The 18,833-nt window shown below is 38.1% G+C and overlaps 1 protein-coding gene across 4 annotated transcripts in view; it reads right to left on the reverse strand.

Annotated features, from left to right (window-relative positions):
• Pot1 (protection of telomeres 1) overlaps nt 1-18,833 on the reverse strand; it is a 68,363-nt gene that overhangs the window by 1,948 nt on the left and 47,582 nt on the right. For 3 of the 4 annotated variants that reach the window (XM_029478637.1, XM_029478636.1, XM_021164848.2), the window contains 8 exons: nt 13,992-14,077; nt 12,755-12,817; nt 9,718-9,874; nt 6,737-6,942; nt 5,965-6,100; nt 3,533-3,621; nt 1,778-1,869; nt 83-188 (listed from right to left, as the gene is read on the reverse strand). In XM_029478637.1, the coding sequence (XP_029334497.1) occupies nt 83-188; nt 1,778-1,869; nt 3,533-3,621; nt 5,965-6,100; nt 6,737-6,942; nt 9,718-9,874; nt 12,755-12,817; nt 13,992-14,077 (935 nt within the window). Of the gene's footprint in view, nt 1-82; nt 189-1,777; nt 1,870-3,532; nt 3,622-5,964; nt 6,101-6,736; nt 6,943-9,717; nt 9,875-12,754; nt 12,818-13,991; nt 14,078-18,833 lie in introns of those variants that run through there. The other variant, XM_029478638.1, reaches the window with a different exon arrangement.

The raw sequence follows: 18,833 nt of genomic DNA on the forward strand, positions 1-18,833 counted from the left end.
AGAGAGAGAGAGAGAGAGAGAGAGAGAGAGAGAGAGAGAGAGAGAAGGGGGTTGGGGATGGCATCTTTTAATTACTACCTACCAACTTTTATTCCTGGGGGACATAACATATCCATGATCGTTTCTAGACTTCTCTGAAGGTCCTCATCAGTGAGGATTTCAGATGCTGGGATCTTGAAAAAGTGTTCCTAAAAATGATAAGCACAGGAAATATTAATCTTTTGAAAAAAACTCCAATGTGAGGTTGGAGAGATGCCTCAAAGGTTAAGAGCACTGGCTCCCTTAGCAGAGGACTCAGGTTAGATTGCCAGTACCCACACAAGTGGCTCACAGTCACCCGTAACTCTTGTTGCAGGGGATCTGATATCCTCTTTTAACCTCCACATGAACCATGCACGCACATGGTGAACTGACATACATACACGCAAAACATTTCAATAAAAAAGAAAAAGCTTCAATGCACAAAATTTCAACACCTAATTTGCTAAAATGACCTAATATATTCATCTGTCACCTAAGGTTGTGGAATCTATAAACTGCAGTACTTGTTTAAGTTAAAACCTGATTCATTGCTTTACTGGTAAAACAGCTTTGAGATGCACTCACATACACAATACGACCATGCAGCAATGCTGATGGTACTTTTGTACCCTGTAACGTAAATCTACTGTGAGGTATGATAGAGTCTAACATTAAGAAACAAGCACTTATTTTTTTCCTCTTCTAATTTAGGTTCCAGAGAAGAAATTTTTTTTTGCTTTGCTAACTATTTCTTCAATGTTCAATATACAAGGCACACAGAAGCTGACTATAAATATTCATTTAATGAGTGTATGGATGAATTGGGAAAACAGAAGAAAAATCTCTTAATCTTAACTTGGATTATGATTTATATAAGTTAAAACACCCCTCATTTCCCAAATAAGAAACCCTCTCACCCTAGTAAATGGCTGCTCTTCCTCTTAGCTTTTAGTGTTTCATGCTCCGAGAGCCACTGACTTGACTGTGCCTACTGGAACTATGGGTTCCTCTGGAACATCTAACAATGTCATCTGAAGTTGAAGAGTTTGGGACATACATCATTAGCCTTACCTCAGGAAGAAAGCCATCAGCCACACAGGCAGTCAGTTATGAATGAAAACGTATGTGGCAAGTCACATCAGGGCCTAAGTTAATCTTTCCTCATCGTCAGGACTCCACACAGCACAGGGAAATAATAGGTGGCTCTGATTATACGGAGAGGATGATCATCTTCAAACGATCAAAGCTAAGGGTGGCCTCAAGGACTCGGCATTGGGTAGCTATGAGTGTCACAAATGAGAGCCTTTGCTCAGCTTCTCTGCGGCTTATACAACAATGCTTGCATATCAAGTGGCTTCATTTCTTTTAAGATGAATGTGTGGAGCCTTACAGAGCATAATGAGAGGACGGCAGTGTGGCTATCTGCTTCCTAGTAGCAGAACTTCTGTATGACAGGGAGAATGTCGCCTCAAACTTTGATTCCTCAACTTTATATTTTTTAAAATATGATTTATAATAAAATTCAAAGGCAAAGACATAATATTGTATTTATGTGGTCCTATTTTATTTATCTACTTTAAGATACTTTAAATACTTCTAAGAACAAAATACATAGAAGCTGAATTTTAGGGTTTTAAAGTTCTCAATAATTTACACTGAAGTAAAACTAAGAAGTATGGAATATATATATATACATATATATAAAATTTTAAATATAAATTTTAGTGAAATATCTTTAGCAGTTCCCATTACTCACAGAATCCTTGAGGTAAGCATCCAATACCCCTGTTCCGTCATCCAGAGTGAAAATCATAACAAACACATACTGCAACGGCACAATGCCCAGGGCTGGGGGAGGGGAAAAGCACATTACGTCTGGCAAGGGGTCATTTTTATAAGCTGAACTCTATCATGTAGCTGCCAATGATGTCGGCTAAAAGAATTTACAAGAAAATGTGTATTTAGGAACTGAACTGTCTGCTCCAGTATTAATTTCTTAAATTCATGAAGCAGACCAATGTATTTATGTAGGGCTAGTCTAATGATGTAAGCAACTGTATCTTAATACTTGACAGAAACCATAAAAAGTGTTAATAAAATGTAACACATTGCATACTAACAATATGAAAAGTCAAACTAAAATTACAGAATGCTCTGAAAAGGAACAGGCAGTTCAGTGGGTTTCTAGTTTATCCCTATCTGTATTATGAGGACAGAGGTTTGTCTTTTTCTTTTTAGGAGTTGTTATTTGGCTGAAGGAATAAAATTGTTAGAATCTGGGATTCCATAATTTGCTAGGATAAAGAAGAATGAATAAATTAGATATACCAAATCACATGAGAATTTGCCAATAGGATGAACATCCTTTTACTGAAAAGTTGAAGAAACTGCATACATGTATAGGATATTATATTACCTTCCATCCACATCCACACAGCCCATATTCCAGTAGGAGAATTAATTAAAGAGGCAGACGAGGCAGAAGAATAAATTGGCAGCAGATAGAATTTTAGTGTTCAATAGCAATAAGAGAGGAGCAGAGTTCAGAGCTTCAAAAGGCACCCAGAGGTTATACTGAAACAAAAATGGTGGACTCAAAAACTATGCTGAGAAATGCAAAAGGGGATTACCCAGTTCATAGTAACATAGACTGCAGGGTATGACATAGTCATATCATGAAGCTAGACATAAAAACCAATCCCCCGCAAGTGCACATATATTTATATAAGATATTTTATGTAACAAAACTCCAGTCTAGCAGAAAGAATCTGAGTGATCATTTAAAAAAAAATTATTCTGAGTTTCCCAAGCAATACCTACAGCTGTCAATATCTTTGAAAGATTAAATTCTGATTAGAGAATTGGTCAAGTGGAATGCTTATGGAGACGATAAAGGAGAAAGGAATGAGGAAAAGTGATAAAGGGAGGGAGAGTGTCGGCTTTAAAATATAAACTCAATGGAGGCACAATAGATACTGTCAACCCTGGAGTGTTTTCCTTATGGAAGGTTGACTGGATACATACACTGAATAATTCTAGTAGACAGGACATGGCCCATATAACTTCTGTATAGGCAGACTTGGCTTCACTATCAATGACTATAGAAACCGCCCTAGTCATGGGAGCTGTATATACAAGGGCAAAGTGATCAGTGATGCATTTAAGAGAGAAAGACTCCTCTCCCCTGGCTAAAGACTTGGGAGGAATGTAGCAGTCACCTCAACATCTCTTCCAACGCTAGGATAAGAGTCAGAAGGATTTGCTCAGGACCTACGTTTGCGATCAATGATTAAATGGAAAACAAATGACCAAGTACTAAAATGTGATTATGAAGCTTGGAAATATTTGCAAGCAATTTAAACACTCAGTCCTCATCCCGCAAACAATTAAACAGATTTCAACTTAGCAAAATTAACCCAATCCTGCCAAAAAAATTTCAATAAATATTAAAGAACAAATCAGTGAGATGATAGGGAGAATTGAAACTATATAACATAGCAATTTATCTAACCTTCTGCCACAGAGGAAGGAGTCCACGGTCCTTTATGAAGACGGGAGTTTAGGTTTTTTATAGGTTTCAAGCTTGAGCACTGTTTACATCTGAAATGAATAAGTGAAAAACAGTAAATATTTAAATATAATCAAATTCTAATTATCACATCCTATTCAAGTATGGACAGTTTTAGAGAGTCAGCTATTAAATAAAAAAACCATAATACTGTCTATACTGTAGTATGCTTGTTTCAAGAGAATTATGAATAACTTTCCACATAAAAGCAATTAAAGATACTGTGGGTGTGGTGGCTTGAATGAGAAAGGCCCCCTAGCCTCATATATTTGAATGTCTGGGTCCATGTTGGTAGACTTTGAAGGAACTCTAAGGAGATGTTGTGCCTTGCTGGAGGAAGTGTATCACTGGGCGTGGGCTTTGAGGTATCATAAGCCCACACCAGACCCGTTCTCGCTTTTTCTAGCTCCAACTTGTAGGTAAGATGGGAGAATTCAGCTACTGCTCCTGCAGCATGCCTGCCTGCCTGCCTGCCTGATGCCATGCTCCCCACCATGATGGTCATGGATATAGCATCTGAAACTGTAAGCAAGCCTCAAATTCAATGCTTTCTGTCATGGGTTGCTGTGGTCATGGTGTCTCTTCACAGTAACAGAACAGTAACTAAAAAAATGGGCTTGAGATTAGATCTTTTATGTTAAGATTCAGGAATTGGACTCTCAATCTATTAATAAATTTGGTTATGAGTTTTCTTGTTAAAACAAAAAGACTCAGGAACTGTTTGAATTTATGGCTTTGTTAGCAGTATCTGATGGCCACGGCCTTACCAAATCAATAAGAAAAAGTTATTCTGAATGAAAGGTGAGAACAAGTAATATTTTAGGTAAAATATTGTTTTGAGTAAGCCCATATTCAGAGTCATATACATTATGATGCCTGACAGTCAGAAACCATCTAACATATAAAATTGGACATTGTTTTATAGAATTTGTTCTCCTTATATATTAATATATTTTAAGGACAAGAAATTCTCCTTTATTAGGCATGACTGAATGTCTATGAGAAATAGAAAGAAAAGATGATTAGAAGTAAATTTAACCGCTATGGGGGACTTTTGGGATAGCATTGGAAATGTAATTGAGGAAAATATGTAATAAAAATATTAAAAATGTAAAAAAAAAAAAAGAAGTAAATTTAACACTATTTTTCACTTAGTTGGATAATACAGGAGTGTTACAGGACTGTTTTCAGGCTTATTATTTAATTGACAAATTACACATATTTCTTTATTTACAGTAATAATAGAAAGATAGTGGAATGAAAATTATTCACTAATATTAGACAATGATAAGGCAAGTTAGTGGCTCATATCAAAAGGAACACAGAATATGAGGGGTTTTGATATTTCAACTAAGAGGCACATAAGTCTTGCAGAAGGTTTAAAGATAGGGATAGGGAGACACTAGGTGCTTTACAGCAAAAATAGTTACTAATTAATTTTATTTCATTGCTGAAGGTTCCCATCCATTGTGTATGAAACAAATCAAAGGGCAAAGGTCACTGGTCACTCTAAGGACCACAACCAAGTAGCTTTGGTAATGGCAGAAAGTAATTTTATAATAAAAACCTAAATTTAGTTTGATTAGCAATAATGACTTGCAAATGCTATACCTTAGGAGAAGGAAAGGGCAACAGGGAGAGAAGATGATCTAACTAGGCTGCAGGACAGGGCTTCTCAAAGTGGTGTTTTTTGGGTGACTTTCATCAGCAGTACTGGGTGCTTTCCATCTCTTCCTTCTAGGTCTGTAGGCCTCATGCTCTCTGCCAGTTTTCAGTGGCAGTGCCTCTGCAAGGTGCAAGCTTAGCAGCTGTGGGATTTACTTACTGGATTTGCAATTCTGAACTGTCCCTTTATGTAGCAACTTGCTCTTATGAAAGAAACAGATTTAGGCTATGACCGAGGAAGAAAATATTCAGTCTTATACCCACTGTGACTTACCATGCATACAGAATATGTATATGTGTATGTATATACGTGTTCTAGAATAGAACTATTCAAGAAAAATTTAGTTTGGATGCTCTTGAACTCACAATGGGATTACATCAATACATCTAGTCTAATGAATATAGTATCCAGCACACAGCTGCCTACCTTAATGATCCTGTTGTCCACTCAAATTCTTAATTTGCTATCTCTGCCTAGCATGTGAATGTTATGCTACACACCACTTGACTGGAAAAGATTAAAACTCAACATTAAAGAAGAGTTTATTGAACCTGTATTGTATCTGCATAATTCTAACACAATCATTATAGCTTGCGAACTGTTTCTAACTACAAACTAGTACAGGTGAGTACCTACTGCAAACAGAGCAGCCTGGTGGATAAACCACGGAGACCTAGTTGTAAGGCAAGAGCTTGAGCTGACCACATACCCATAGTGATGCACCTTTCCCTGTATGAGGAACGGGGCTGAAAGGGTAAGGAGCTCCAGGTTCTCAGGGCCGGAGCGCACAGGCATCACACTGTGGAACTTGCTGGACAGTTTAAAGACTTCGCAGAGCCTTCCTCCTTCAAATGAATTAATTAATTCTTGAATAACACAAATATAATTGGAGCAAGATGTGACATATAAGTAACACATGAGATACAGCAAATTCTACAAAGAATGGCAAAGAAAGGGAGTTGTAAATTTAGAAGAAAACTTAAACTCAGCAGGAGAAAAAAATAAAATGAAACAAAACAAAATAAAAAAGCTCACATAAAAATTAGATTAAAAAACCCAGAAAATAAAAAAGTAGTAGTATTCTACTCTTTTAAAGTTGTCATGATCATGGCTTCCCAAGGCTCTTTTCCTTATTAGTAGAGGACATTTATCCCATTTTTATGAAACAACAGTGACATCCAGAGGCCAAGACAACATCTGCTGCACATAAGCAACCAGCCTTTCTACTACATTGTTATTCAACTAGATTTGCTCAAAGCTGACAAGATTGCAGATAGAAATCCAACAAGTTGGATATATGCAAGTTTTCATAAGTTGAAAATGCACAATTCAGGTAAATGAGTTTGGTCATACATATTTGAATCTAGTTAATGTACTATTTTGGGGAATTTAAATCAATAGTCTTCTACTAGGTGCCCATAAGGCATAGTTAACATAATTTGCCAAACAATATTCTAAAAACCAAATAACAAGTCTCTTACCTTCTATCAAAATTAGACATTCACTTGAAGCAGGGAGAATGCCATTATTTTTCACAAAATGAACAGCGACCTGCCGTCCGCCCTGGTCTTCAGTGGTCCAGACTTTTGAATAATACAGTGATGTAGCTTTCAGCTTGATGTCTGCAGCTTCAGTTGCAGCATCTTGCAAAATTTTATCCAAATTGTCCTCATGTGGAACTTCTTGCCTAAAATTATTGATAATGAAGAATCAGAAAAGGCTATATATAAATTCTCAAAAATTCTAATGTAATAAATTATCCAAGTAAAAATAATCTTAGGGGTTACATAGTGTTGAAACTTGCTACTCCTGCATAAAACCAAGGTTCACTTCCCAGCACCCATATGAAGCCATGATACCATCCATAACTCTAGTTCTGATCTCTGTGGGTGCCAGGCATACACATGATATACATACACACATGTGGGTAAAACACACACATTCATAAAGTAATTGAATGTAGAACAAATCCAAGAGATGATGTACCTAACCCTCAAGAGACTGGAGGCCCCAGGGAGTTAGAGGTCAGGTGGGGTGGGGAGTGGGGGCATCGGCATGGAAATGGGGTGGGGTGGGGAGGAGGTGTGGGATGTGGAACAGTCAAAGGGTGGGAAGGGTGGATGGGGGGAGATGGGGAATGGAATATGGAATATAAAAAATGAATTAAAAATAAAATAAAATTAAAAATATTTCATATACAGATTAAATCAGCTATACTTTCTTATTCATTTTTCAGATTTAATGGATTTTATTCAATAGATGTTCAACATTATATGGCAAGATAAATCTGTGTTATAACGGGGAGACATATTGCCTCTGTGTTGGTGAACACATGTCATGGTGTATGAGTTGAAGTCAGACAACAATCTCCTATCATGTAGGTTCTCAGGTCAACAGGCTTGTTAGCAGGCATCTTCACCTGTTGTCCTGTCTCCTTGACTCATGCTTGGTTTAGAGTCCCAGGTTACAGTTATTCCCAGTACTAGTCTGTGGATAGACAGCTACACAAGTAGCCCTGTATTCACCCCAGTTAATCTCCCTGTTACAGGGTACCTACTTTAAAACATATTAACGTCATTCATCTTTAGTAATACCTCATAAAATCATAAATGTTCATGGAGTACAAATAGCATGGCATAGAACAAAAAGGTCTAAGTGTCAGATCATGTTGGGAACAGGCAACCTTGGGAGGTAGGAGGATACGGGGCATCTACCAGAATGTACCAGAGAAAGTCAGGACTCAAAAGGAGGGACCCTAGATGAAATGCCCTATAGTGGGGGGAGAAGGAACTTGTAGAGCCCACCTCCAGGAGAAATACAGGGCATTGAGAGAGGGATCGGGTTGCCATTCCATAGTCAAAACTCTGATCCATAATTGTTTCTGTCTGAAAAAACTGCATGGGTGGAAATGGAGGAAAAGAATGCCTGAGGAAACGCCTGAGGCCCAAAGTGGGGTCCAGCTCAAGGGGAGGCCCCAAGGCCTGCTACTGTTACTGACGCTATGGAACTCTCACAAAAAGGGACATAGCACAACTGTGCTATGAAAGACCCAATGAGCAGCTGAAAGAATCAGATGCAGATATCTGCACCCAACCAATGGACAGAAGCTGCTGACCCCTGTACTTGAATTAGGGAACAGCTGGAAGAAGCTGAGGAGGAGGGTGACCCTGTAGGAAGACCAGCAGTCTCAGATAACCTGGACCCCCGAGATCTCTCAAACACTGGACCACCAACAAAGCAGCATACACCAGCTGATATGAGGCCCCCAACACATATATAGCAGAGGACTGCCGGGTCTGGGTTCAGTCAGAGAAGATGCACCTAACCCTCAAGAGACTGGAGGTCCCAGAGAGTTTAGAGGTCTCATGGGGCGTGGGACATCTTGGTGGTGGAGACAGGTGGGCAAGGAGGAAATATGAAATGTAGAACAGTTGGAGGGTGTACCAGGAGGGGACTAAAATCTGCAGTGTAAAAAAAAAAATTAAAAATTAAAAAAGAAAGAAAAGGAAGGGGAGGGGAGGGGAGGACAGAAAAGGTCTAATTGCTAGTCCGAATTCTGTCACCAGCTGTTTGGAACTTCAGGTAATCTCTTACATTCAGTAAGATGCTTTATGCTTTATTTCTGTAGTTTAATCACACTGTCCAGGTAAGATCATGTGGGTAGAAAACAGATTCCTTGGATTTAAAGATCAAATTTCTTTACAAATTCTACAATCTCAGATTTGTAAGGAAAACTATATGTTATTCTAGAGACATATTAACAAATAACATGCACACACACATATTATGTGTACATGTTTGGGTGTGTTTTGTACGTGATAGTGCACTAAAGCTTTAGCTTGATAGACGTTATCTGATGTGGATTTTCATGGACTCTCTGTATTTTCCAAAATACAAAATTTTCTATATTTCAAGAGAAGATGGTACATTATAATAAAGAGAGTAATAGGAGATAAAATTCATTATCTAAACTTGTTTTGTGATGAATTCATAATAATAAGATTTTAAAAATTCTATGTATATATTCACGTAACTAGTGCTGGGAAGAAAGACATTGAACATATTACATTACCATTATTCATCATGGCAGAAAATTTTCAGTTATAGCTATTATATTATATCAAACTTACTAAACCTTGAATTTTAAGCCTGTTTATAGACTATTTTATTTATTATATACTATGCAGGAGTTTTTGGAGGAATTTAGTACTTTCCCTTTGAGTCAGCAGCATTCTTGTAAAATACTACAAATTAATCAAATCATAATTTACTTATTTTAGGACTTACAGTTACACATACACAAACAGGCAACCATACACACATGTGGACATGCATATATACACACACACACACACACACACACACACACATATATACACACACATATACACACATGCAAACACATACAATATGACATGAAAGTGGTTTTTGTTTGTTTGTTGTCCTTTTGGGAACTACTTACAATGAATGACATTTGGGACAGAGAAGTTTAACAGACTGGGAAAGTCTCCTGGGCAAATACGATCTGAGTTTGGCGCGGACTCGGTATTGTTGAGGAGCTTTTTGCTTCAAGATGGCACACAGTGGTGTTTTCTCTAAATGTTGGTGATTGGTAAGTACTGTAAAGAAGTTTTACATTTAGTCAGAGTAACTAATGTACAGGAGTCTTAGCTACATTTGGCATGAACTCTCCTGAAGCAAAGACTTACTATAAAATCAATCTCAGCTACAGTTACTGTTTCTAGATGGATACTGTACCAGGCACACAGCAGATAACCAGCAAACTTAAAAAACAGACGCTGAGCAACTGGAGCAACGGGTAATTTAATTACATACAATGTCCTTATGTTTCTTTATACCATTAAATACTATGTGCTTATGTATTCTAATATGGAAGTAGTAGGAATTTCAATGAACTTCTAACTTATAGGAAACTTGATAGACCATGTTAACAAGAAAATGAATATTACCTGTATAAAGTGTCTATCAGTTCACTGCCAACCTCTCAGATAAATCAATAGGCCACCACTTACATGCCAACTGGATTTCATCAAACATTAACAAAATGTATTTACTAAATAAAAATTATCTACCACACAGGCTCTTGTCCTGAGTATCTCAAATTCAAGACTATTGAACCCTCCTTCATTAAAGAGTCAGAATGTGAGAGTAGAGATGAAATTAGGAGAATTCAATTATCACAGTCATGCAGTGTGAAAGAAAAGGGGTTTATTTTATTTTATTTTATTTTTGGTTTTTCGAGACAGGGATTCTCTGTATAGCCCTGGCTGTCCTGGAACTCACTTTGTAGACCAGGCTGGCCTCGAACTCAGAAATCCGCCTGCCTCTGCCTCCTGAGTGCCAGGACTAAAGGCGTGTGCCACCATGTCTGGCTGGGATTCATTTTACAAGCAGAAAGGGCAATAGGAGAGGAGGAAAAGGGGGATGTGGGTGATGGGAAGCAAGCAGAGTTAACAATAGAAGAAAAGAACAGGGAGGAAATGCCTGGGAAAGAGAAAACTGCAAGGTTTGGGACAACTGAAATGAGTTGACCCTAAGCAGTTTAAAGCAACAGCTGTGACTCAGCTCTTAGACTAATTCAGGCACATAACACTTCCCCAGGCCCTACAAAGCTCAGTCAGGAAAATGCTTCTAGACATAGCTGTAATGCAACAAAGCCTACCTTCAAGGAATACATCTTCCTCCTGTGCTAAGTGGCTAAGCGTTGTGTGAAACAGCTGTGCAGACCTGATTAACTTAAAGTAAAATGAATATATGCCTCATTTCACATTTGAGGTAATCTTTTAAAATATTTGAACTTCGTATTACTTTCAAACTTAAATAAAAACCTGAATATACTTCAAAAAGATCAACCAACTATAATATACTAGTCTCTGCATCTACCTTTATCTGTTTCTCTCTGTACAATTTTGTAATTGAATTATTGAGAGTAGCTTCCAGTATTTGTCTTTCCTTATACACTTCAGTATTTTATGAAAAAAATTGTTTCATTGAAATAACTGTAGTAACTGTTTCAAAGATAATCAACTTGGATTTAATACTATTATACAATTATCAGGTACTTAAATCTTTCCAACTGATTAGACCTTTCTGCTCTAATCTTGACAAGGCAAAATATTTGTCTTTCATGTGTTCACATTCTAAGTTGAAATGGCCCCCAGTTTATCTGCATCGACTTAATGACATGGACTTGAGGATGTGAAAGCCACTTTGTCAGATTCAGAGATGCGTCTCTGTCACAGAAGCTCCTTTGTGGCACTGGTTCCTAGGGCAGTCTAGGGAGAGGTCTATTAGAGAGGAGGCTGCTCTGCAGGGGAGGGAACTGGCGCTGGTGACAAGAGGACGCTCATTCAGCATTATGCTCCTCTGATTACATCCCAACTTTGCAATTAGTAAGGAAGTAGCTAGAAAGGGGCAACCATGTTATTCTTTATCAAATACTTAGAATCCAATAGTTTGTTCACAATTAAACCAATACTTAGCTGCATGTTTGCAAAATGGTGAAGTTTTAAATATAATTTTTTTTCATTTATGAGTTGGTATTTCATCTTTAAACAGTTTACCATTCAATCACAGTTCATTAATTTTTATTAGCAACCTGCATTTATACAATCCAATTTGACTCAAAGACTTCTAACCCACCTTTAATATTTAATTTGATTACATTGTTCCAGATTTGGTATTTTCTATTAACTGAGAATTTCAGGATGTTCTTGGTTTAGCTCTAATTTCCTTGTCCAAATTTTGGAATCTGCCTTTTCTCTAAAGATACCAGGACTTTACAGGTCAAGATTTGTCTGTGCATTTCCTATGATTATTGCTTCCAGTTCACTGCCTCTGCCTGGCAATACCTGTAATATTTTCCATATAGTCATCTAAAGCCTGAGTATAAAGCCATCTTCAGTTTCAATAAAACATACAGCTTTATTCTTCCATTCCATACTTACATCTCCTTTCTCCAAGAGGAAAACATTTCCATTTTATAGCATTTACATTTAATGAACTACTTACAAATTATTTAATATACTTCTGTTAACAAATATTTTTTCTGAATTAAAGGTCCCCCCCCCAACTTAGTTAAATTAACAGTGTGTATGGTAAATATGTACTATTACTGCTAATGTTAAAATTTGGGAGCATAATGAAAATATTTTCTTAGGTGTATAAAGTTAAATACATAGTATTTTATCGAATTAATGTCAGAGTACAATTTAAATAAATAAGCTAACACACCCAAATGCAATAAATTTTATAAATCTTAGTGATTTATAACTTAAAATTCATATTCAATATAGAGATATGCACATGTTTTACCTTATGCTACTACAGGAGGAGGTAGGGGGACCAAAATTACACACACACACACACACACACACACACTAACTGCTCCCAGGAAATCTAGCTTGACTGGATAGGAAGGAATTGGGAAGTGTAGACAAGCAGCTGTATGCTGGTTACTGAATTGTGAGGGGTCTTACTTGTAGCAGAGACTTGTTGACATCGTTCTTCCTCATAAGGTGATACTGTACCTAATCCTGAGTCTAAAGGAACAGAAAAGCAAATCACACAATTACATAGCTCTTTAACATGGCCACTAGAAACTTAGGGTAAAACTTAAAAAAGAACACTGTCCAAAGAAATCAAAGAAAGCCGAAATAAATGTTGATGTCTATTTTCCTCAAATTCAGGTGTTACAAACAAAAATAATAGGCTTAGTTATAAAAATGTGACAGGCAAGGTGTCTTCTTTCTTTGGGGGAAAATATAGAGAATTTAGAATGACAATTTAGTATATCAATCAAGGAACTTTGGTATTGATAGAAAGGCAGGCAAACCAGGAAAGTTTAGAAATCAACACGTTTTAATAGTTAGCAAAGGAGGGAAGGCCATTCACAGAGAACACAGGGTTTTTGTTTTGTTTCGTTGGTGGTAGTTTTTTTTTGGGGGGGGGAGGATGTTTTTGTTTTTTAAGAAATGGTTTTGTGACTACTAGGAATTATTACTGAAAGATGGTGTATACTTCAAAATAAACCAATTAAGTGATACCTTCGACGCCCGCCCCCCCCCCCATAAAAGCATATTTATAGCCACTGGATGTTTTGGTAGATACTAAAGCCACATAAACATGGAAAGGACACAGACAGTGCTTCTAACCCCATGTCCACTCATCAGCACATCTCTCAGCATGAGGAAATTAACCACAGACACAGGTTCCAGCATAGATGAATATCAGTACATGGTGTGTCCAAAAGCAATCCCATTAAGATCAACAACAAGGTTGTCTTTGAGGATTTAGATGACTCATGCTTATGCATTAGACTGCCAGGTTTGGGCAAAAACCAACTTGGGCTAGTTAAGGCAAGGGAGTACCAATACCTTTTGTTCCTTTTAGAAACTGACAAGGAAATGGTTGCTTAGGGAATTCATGCAATGTTTTTGTGTGCATGAATACAAAACACTATATACACATATCAAAAAATCAAGTAAACATTATTCTTTTATTTAAAAATATGATTATATATTTAAGGGTGAACCAAGCTTGGAAATGTGTAGGACAAAATAAATGTTTAATGAGTTACTTTAATGAACATACACATATACCCTGTATTATAGTCAGATGAGCTGAAAAGAGAGACCCATGTAAGAAAACACTGAAAAGGAAAGTGTGCTTACACTTATGAGGAAGTAAGATATCAACGTTATAAATTGTCCTTACTTGATAGTGCAGAGCTGTCCCCACTTTCTGATTGACAGATACCAGTTGAGGTCTCAGTGACTGGCAAATTTGCACCTTCTAAAGCTCTAAAATGGAAGAATATAAAAGCAAATTGTGTAGCAAATTTAATAGGAAAACTTTTAACTATACCCCAAAATCCAGTTCATTAAGTTATATCATTCAGTATGATTCTAATCAATAGTCTATAGCTTTTATCAGATTATCTGAGACCTCTAAAGCCCTCACAATCAGCAGCAGTGGGTTAGATAGATAGGAAGAACACTCAGTTGATGAAATACTATAAAAAAAAAAAATTGGGAACTTAATGGTTAACATTATCAGTAATAATGATGTCACTGAAGCTTGGAAACGTAAAATTAATCTGGGATTTAGCCCTTCTCACCCTTCCCTTGGCATCCATCCATCTACATTGCTTTGTGACTCCACTGACCTGCAGAAAATCTTTCTTGCAGGGACCAGTGACTGCCACACTAGCCTGGAGTTCAGGTAGACCTTCATTCTTCTTCCTGTGTTCCATTCTGACCTCTCTACACATAACCTAGTTCCAGCTCCAGCCTACTGGTCAGACCCTCTTTCAGTTCAACATCTTGGTACAGATGCTTGAGTATAATCACTCCTAGTCACTTCTTTCAGCCATTCCTCCTAGTCTATCTCAATTCCTTCCTGACTTCCCACCAAACCAGCAGAGCAGTTCTCTGCCACTGATCCCAGAACCGCCTCCCTTTCCTAGGACCAGAACAGCTTGTTACCAGGAATCCCAAATTGAGTAGAAGCAACCAAAGAACAGAAAGTCCTTCAAAAATTGAAAATCAGATGTCCACAACAAGAAACACCTTAAACAGCCTAACTGCAGATGCCCAAGTCACAGAGCAAAGATTCAGGAATGAAGAACAAGACAATACACCTCCTCTAGAAGCCCATAAACCAATTACCATCAGCCCTGAGAAAAGCAATTAAGCCAAAGCACGAAACAAGAAGAAAAATAGCAAATATAAATACAGTCAACGACCTTAAAAGGGATTATGAATACATTTCTAAAAGAAGACCATGAAAACACAAACAGTTGAATGAAATAATGAAAACAATTAAAGATAAGAAAGTAGACTTTAACAAAGAAATAAAATCAATAAAGAAAACCCAAAATGAAATAAAAATGGAAATGAAAAACTAAAGTCAAACAAAAAAAACCCTCATAGGTAAGCCTAAAGAAGACAGAATTTCAGGTCTTGAAAACAAATTAGAAGAAATCGATAGATTTGTATGGTGGTTTAAATATGCTAGGCCCATGGTAAGTGGCAATATTAGGTATGGCCATGCTGGAATAGGTGTAACCTTATTAAAGGAAGTGTTTCACTGTGGGGGTGGGCCTTGAGTTCGCCTAATGCTCAAGCTGCACCCAGTGTGGAAAGGGAGCCTCCTCTGGATGTCTGCAGATAAAGATACAGAACTCTCAGCTTTGCCTGAATGCTGTCAGCCACTAAACCTCTGAACTTGTAAGCAAGCCCCAGTTAAATGTTCTTCATTATAAGAGTTGCCTGGTCATGGTGTCTCTTCACCAACAATGGAAACCCTAACTAAAAGAGAAGTTGGTACCAGGCACTGAGGTATAACTAACATAGGCCTGAACATGTTTAAGAATGGGGAAGACATTGGAGCTAAAGGTGATTTGAACTCTGTGGGCCTGGCGTAAGAAGTTTCTGAGGAGAATAATTTTAGTGTGTTGTCTAGAAATTATTTTTGTGATATTTTGGTAAAGAGTGTGGCTGCTTTTTGCCCTTGTCCAAAGAGTGTACTTGAGTATAAGGTAAAGAGATTCAGGTTAATTGCATTGACAAAGCAAGTCTCAAAAAAACCCCAGCAGAGACTTTGTTCTCTGGTATATTCTTATGAATAGCAATTTGATCAAGCATAGCAAGCTTAGAAAGGAAAAACAAAATGTATGGTTCAAGTATTAAAGGGGCACAAGGAAGAAAAATGGAGCTAAATCCTGAGTTCATGGATATCAAATGGAATTAAGGGAGTGGTGACCTTGGGGCAAGATCCCACCCAGTTGAGTTTATCATTTATGTGTTTGCAGTTGAACAAGGGATAGGCAATTATCCCTTTTATGACTTGATTATTATTTTCATTTGGACATAAGGATATAGGTATGATTTTATGTAAAACTGATAAGGAATAGATTGTGATGGGTATTCTCAGTTGTCAACTTGACTATATCTGGAACAAAAACAATCTGAAAATGGAGGGCACATGAGTGATCCAGACTTTGAAGCTGGAAGCCAAGGGCTTCTTGAGGCACAGTGGCCATGAAAAGCTTAAGTCCAGGTCTGGAGGTACATGCCTTTAATCCCAGGAGAAAGATGCAAGCAGATCTCTGAGTTCAAGGCCAGCCTGGTACAGAGCAAGTTACAGATACAGAAAAGCTTAGGTCCAGGCATGATGGTACACGCCTTTAATCCCAGCATTCAGGAGGCAGAGGCATGCAGATCTGAGTTCAATTTCAGTCTACAGAGCTACTTCTAGGGCAGCCAAGCTTAGGCAATTGAAGGAGTTGAAAAACAGCATTCTGGTGATGAAATAATAGAATGGGGGTGAGGGGTGGGATGGCATTTTCCAGCCCCAGCAAGCAGCAGAACTTGGCAGCTTTGGCCACGTGGCTTTGGCTTTAGAGTCAAGAGTGGAAGGGGTTTCTGGGACAATTGATGCTGGTTAGCTGAAGCGAAGAAACTAGCAGTGATTAAAAAGGCACCAGCATCACTGAGGTGGAATCTTCTGGGAAGTGTTTTCTGAGAGCACAAAGAAGCTGTGTTCCACAGATAACCAAAGTTGTACCTCACGCTGCATTTGGACTTGCTAATGTGTAGAAATTACCAAGGTGGTACTGGTTTTTTTTTTTTTTTTTGATTTATTTATTTATTCTATGTACATTGAGCTGTCTTCAGATACCCTAGAAAAGGGAGTCAGATTTCATTACAGATGGTTGTGAGCCACCATGTGGTTGTTGAGATTTGAACTTAGAACCTTCGGAAGAGCAGTCAGGTGCTCTTACCCGCTGAGCCATCTCACCAGCCCAGTGGTACTGGTTTTGAAGGTATGAGGGGTCACAGAGGGTAGCTGAGGCTTAGCACTATTAGAAGCTAAGAAAAATGAAGGTGCAGCTTCAGTTGCCATTGATGGACCAGGACTGATTGAAGGGGCCATGCAAAGAAGTTGAGGCTTAGCACCATGAAGAGAACCTATAAGAGGATATTGATGAAAGTGCAGCCCATTTGCAGCAGAAGACCCCAGTGTATGGGAGATGCCCATACCATGAGATGACCATGAATAACAGCAGTCAGTGGAGTATAGTCAGCCAGAGCCTAGAGTGCTACAGAGGGTAGCGATGGAGAAGTGACCCAAGCTCTTTGGAGGAGCCCAGAAGATCATGTGTGAATCCCAGACATTAGAACAAGAAGCTGAGAAGTGGAAGTTGCCTTGGATACTCAAGATGTTAGAGATGCCAGAGCCTTAGGAAACCTGCTGAGGAAGATACTAATAGGGAGAGGAACCAGTCCAGGAGGAAACAGTGTGTTGTAGTCAGCAAAGCTGAAAAGAGTTGTACACCAGACATGGAGATAAAGTTTGGAGTTTTCCCAGCTGGTTTTTGGTCTTGCTTTGGTTCAGTATTTGCTCACTATGACCTTTTAGAATGGTAACCTATTTCCTGTGCCATGATATTTTGGAGGTATGTGATTTGGAAGTATAGGGGATTTCAGTTAAGAGATTGCATTAATCTCAGAAGAGACTTTGAACTTTGGACTTTTAACATTGTTGAGACTATTATATACTATGGAGTCTTTTCAAGTTGGACTAAATGTATTGTACATTATGCTATGGCTAGGTAATGTGTTTTAATAAGTCTATGGGTAGCAAGGAGTGGAATGTGGTGGTTGAAATATGCTTCACCCATGAGAAGTGGCACTATTAGGTGTGGCCTTGTTGGAATAGTTGTGGACTTTTTTGAGGATGTGTGTCACTATGTAGGTGGGCTTTGAGGTCTCCTACTGCGCAACAACAGCCCTGGGTAGAAAGAGAGCCTCTCCTGTCTATTTGCAGATGACAGTGTCCCTTTGGCTAGCTTTGGATCAAGATGTAGAACACTCAAGTCCTTCTCTAGCACTATGTCTGCCTGGATGCTGCCATCCTTCCCGCTATGCCGATAATGGATGAAATTTAACAACTAACTACTGATGAGTCAAGCTCAAAATAGGTAAGAAAATTAAAAACTTTTTATGATTGTATGAAAATGAAAACACAACATATTTAAAGTTATAGAACATAATGAAAGCAGTTCTAAGAGCCAAGTTTATAGCACTAACTGCCTATATTAAAAAAACTGAATAAATTTAATATAAGTAATATACAGACGCACTTGAAAGCTCTAGAAAAACAAAAGAGGATGTGGAAAAGAAATAATCAGGGTCAGAATTAAAATCAGTTTCACCCAGTTACAAACTGTACAACCTACAACAGAAACCCTCCTACGATACAAACCAGTTCAATAGAGGCTCAGATGTTATAGGGTAGCTAACCACTTCTAAAAACTGGGCTTACGACTGAGCATCACTCAGCCTCATCACAGAAGCTGCTTCTTGCACTTGATGTTAGTCAATGAAGTGATCTGTAAGTGGAGAAGATGCAAGGAGGTGAGAGTCTTTAGAGCATGTAAGGAGCCGTCCTCACACTCGCCATTACAAGATGGCGCTGATAGCACTGACACCCGTGTTCTAAGTAGTAAACAAGCAAGCTGCGCATGTGCCGGGGTAGCTTTCCACGCCATGT

This window comes from Mus caroli, chromosome 6 (assembly GCF_900094665.2).
Source record: "Mus caroli chromosome 6, CAROLI_EIJ_v1.1, whole genome shotgun sequence".
Classification (NCBI taxonomy): domain Eukaryota; kingdom Metazoa; phylum Chordata; class Mammalia; order Rodentia; family Muridae; genus Mus; species Mus caroli.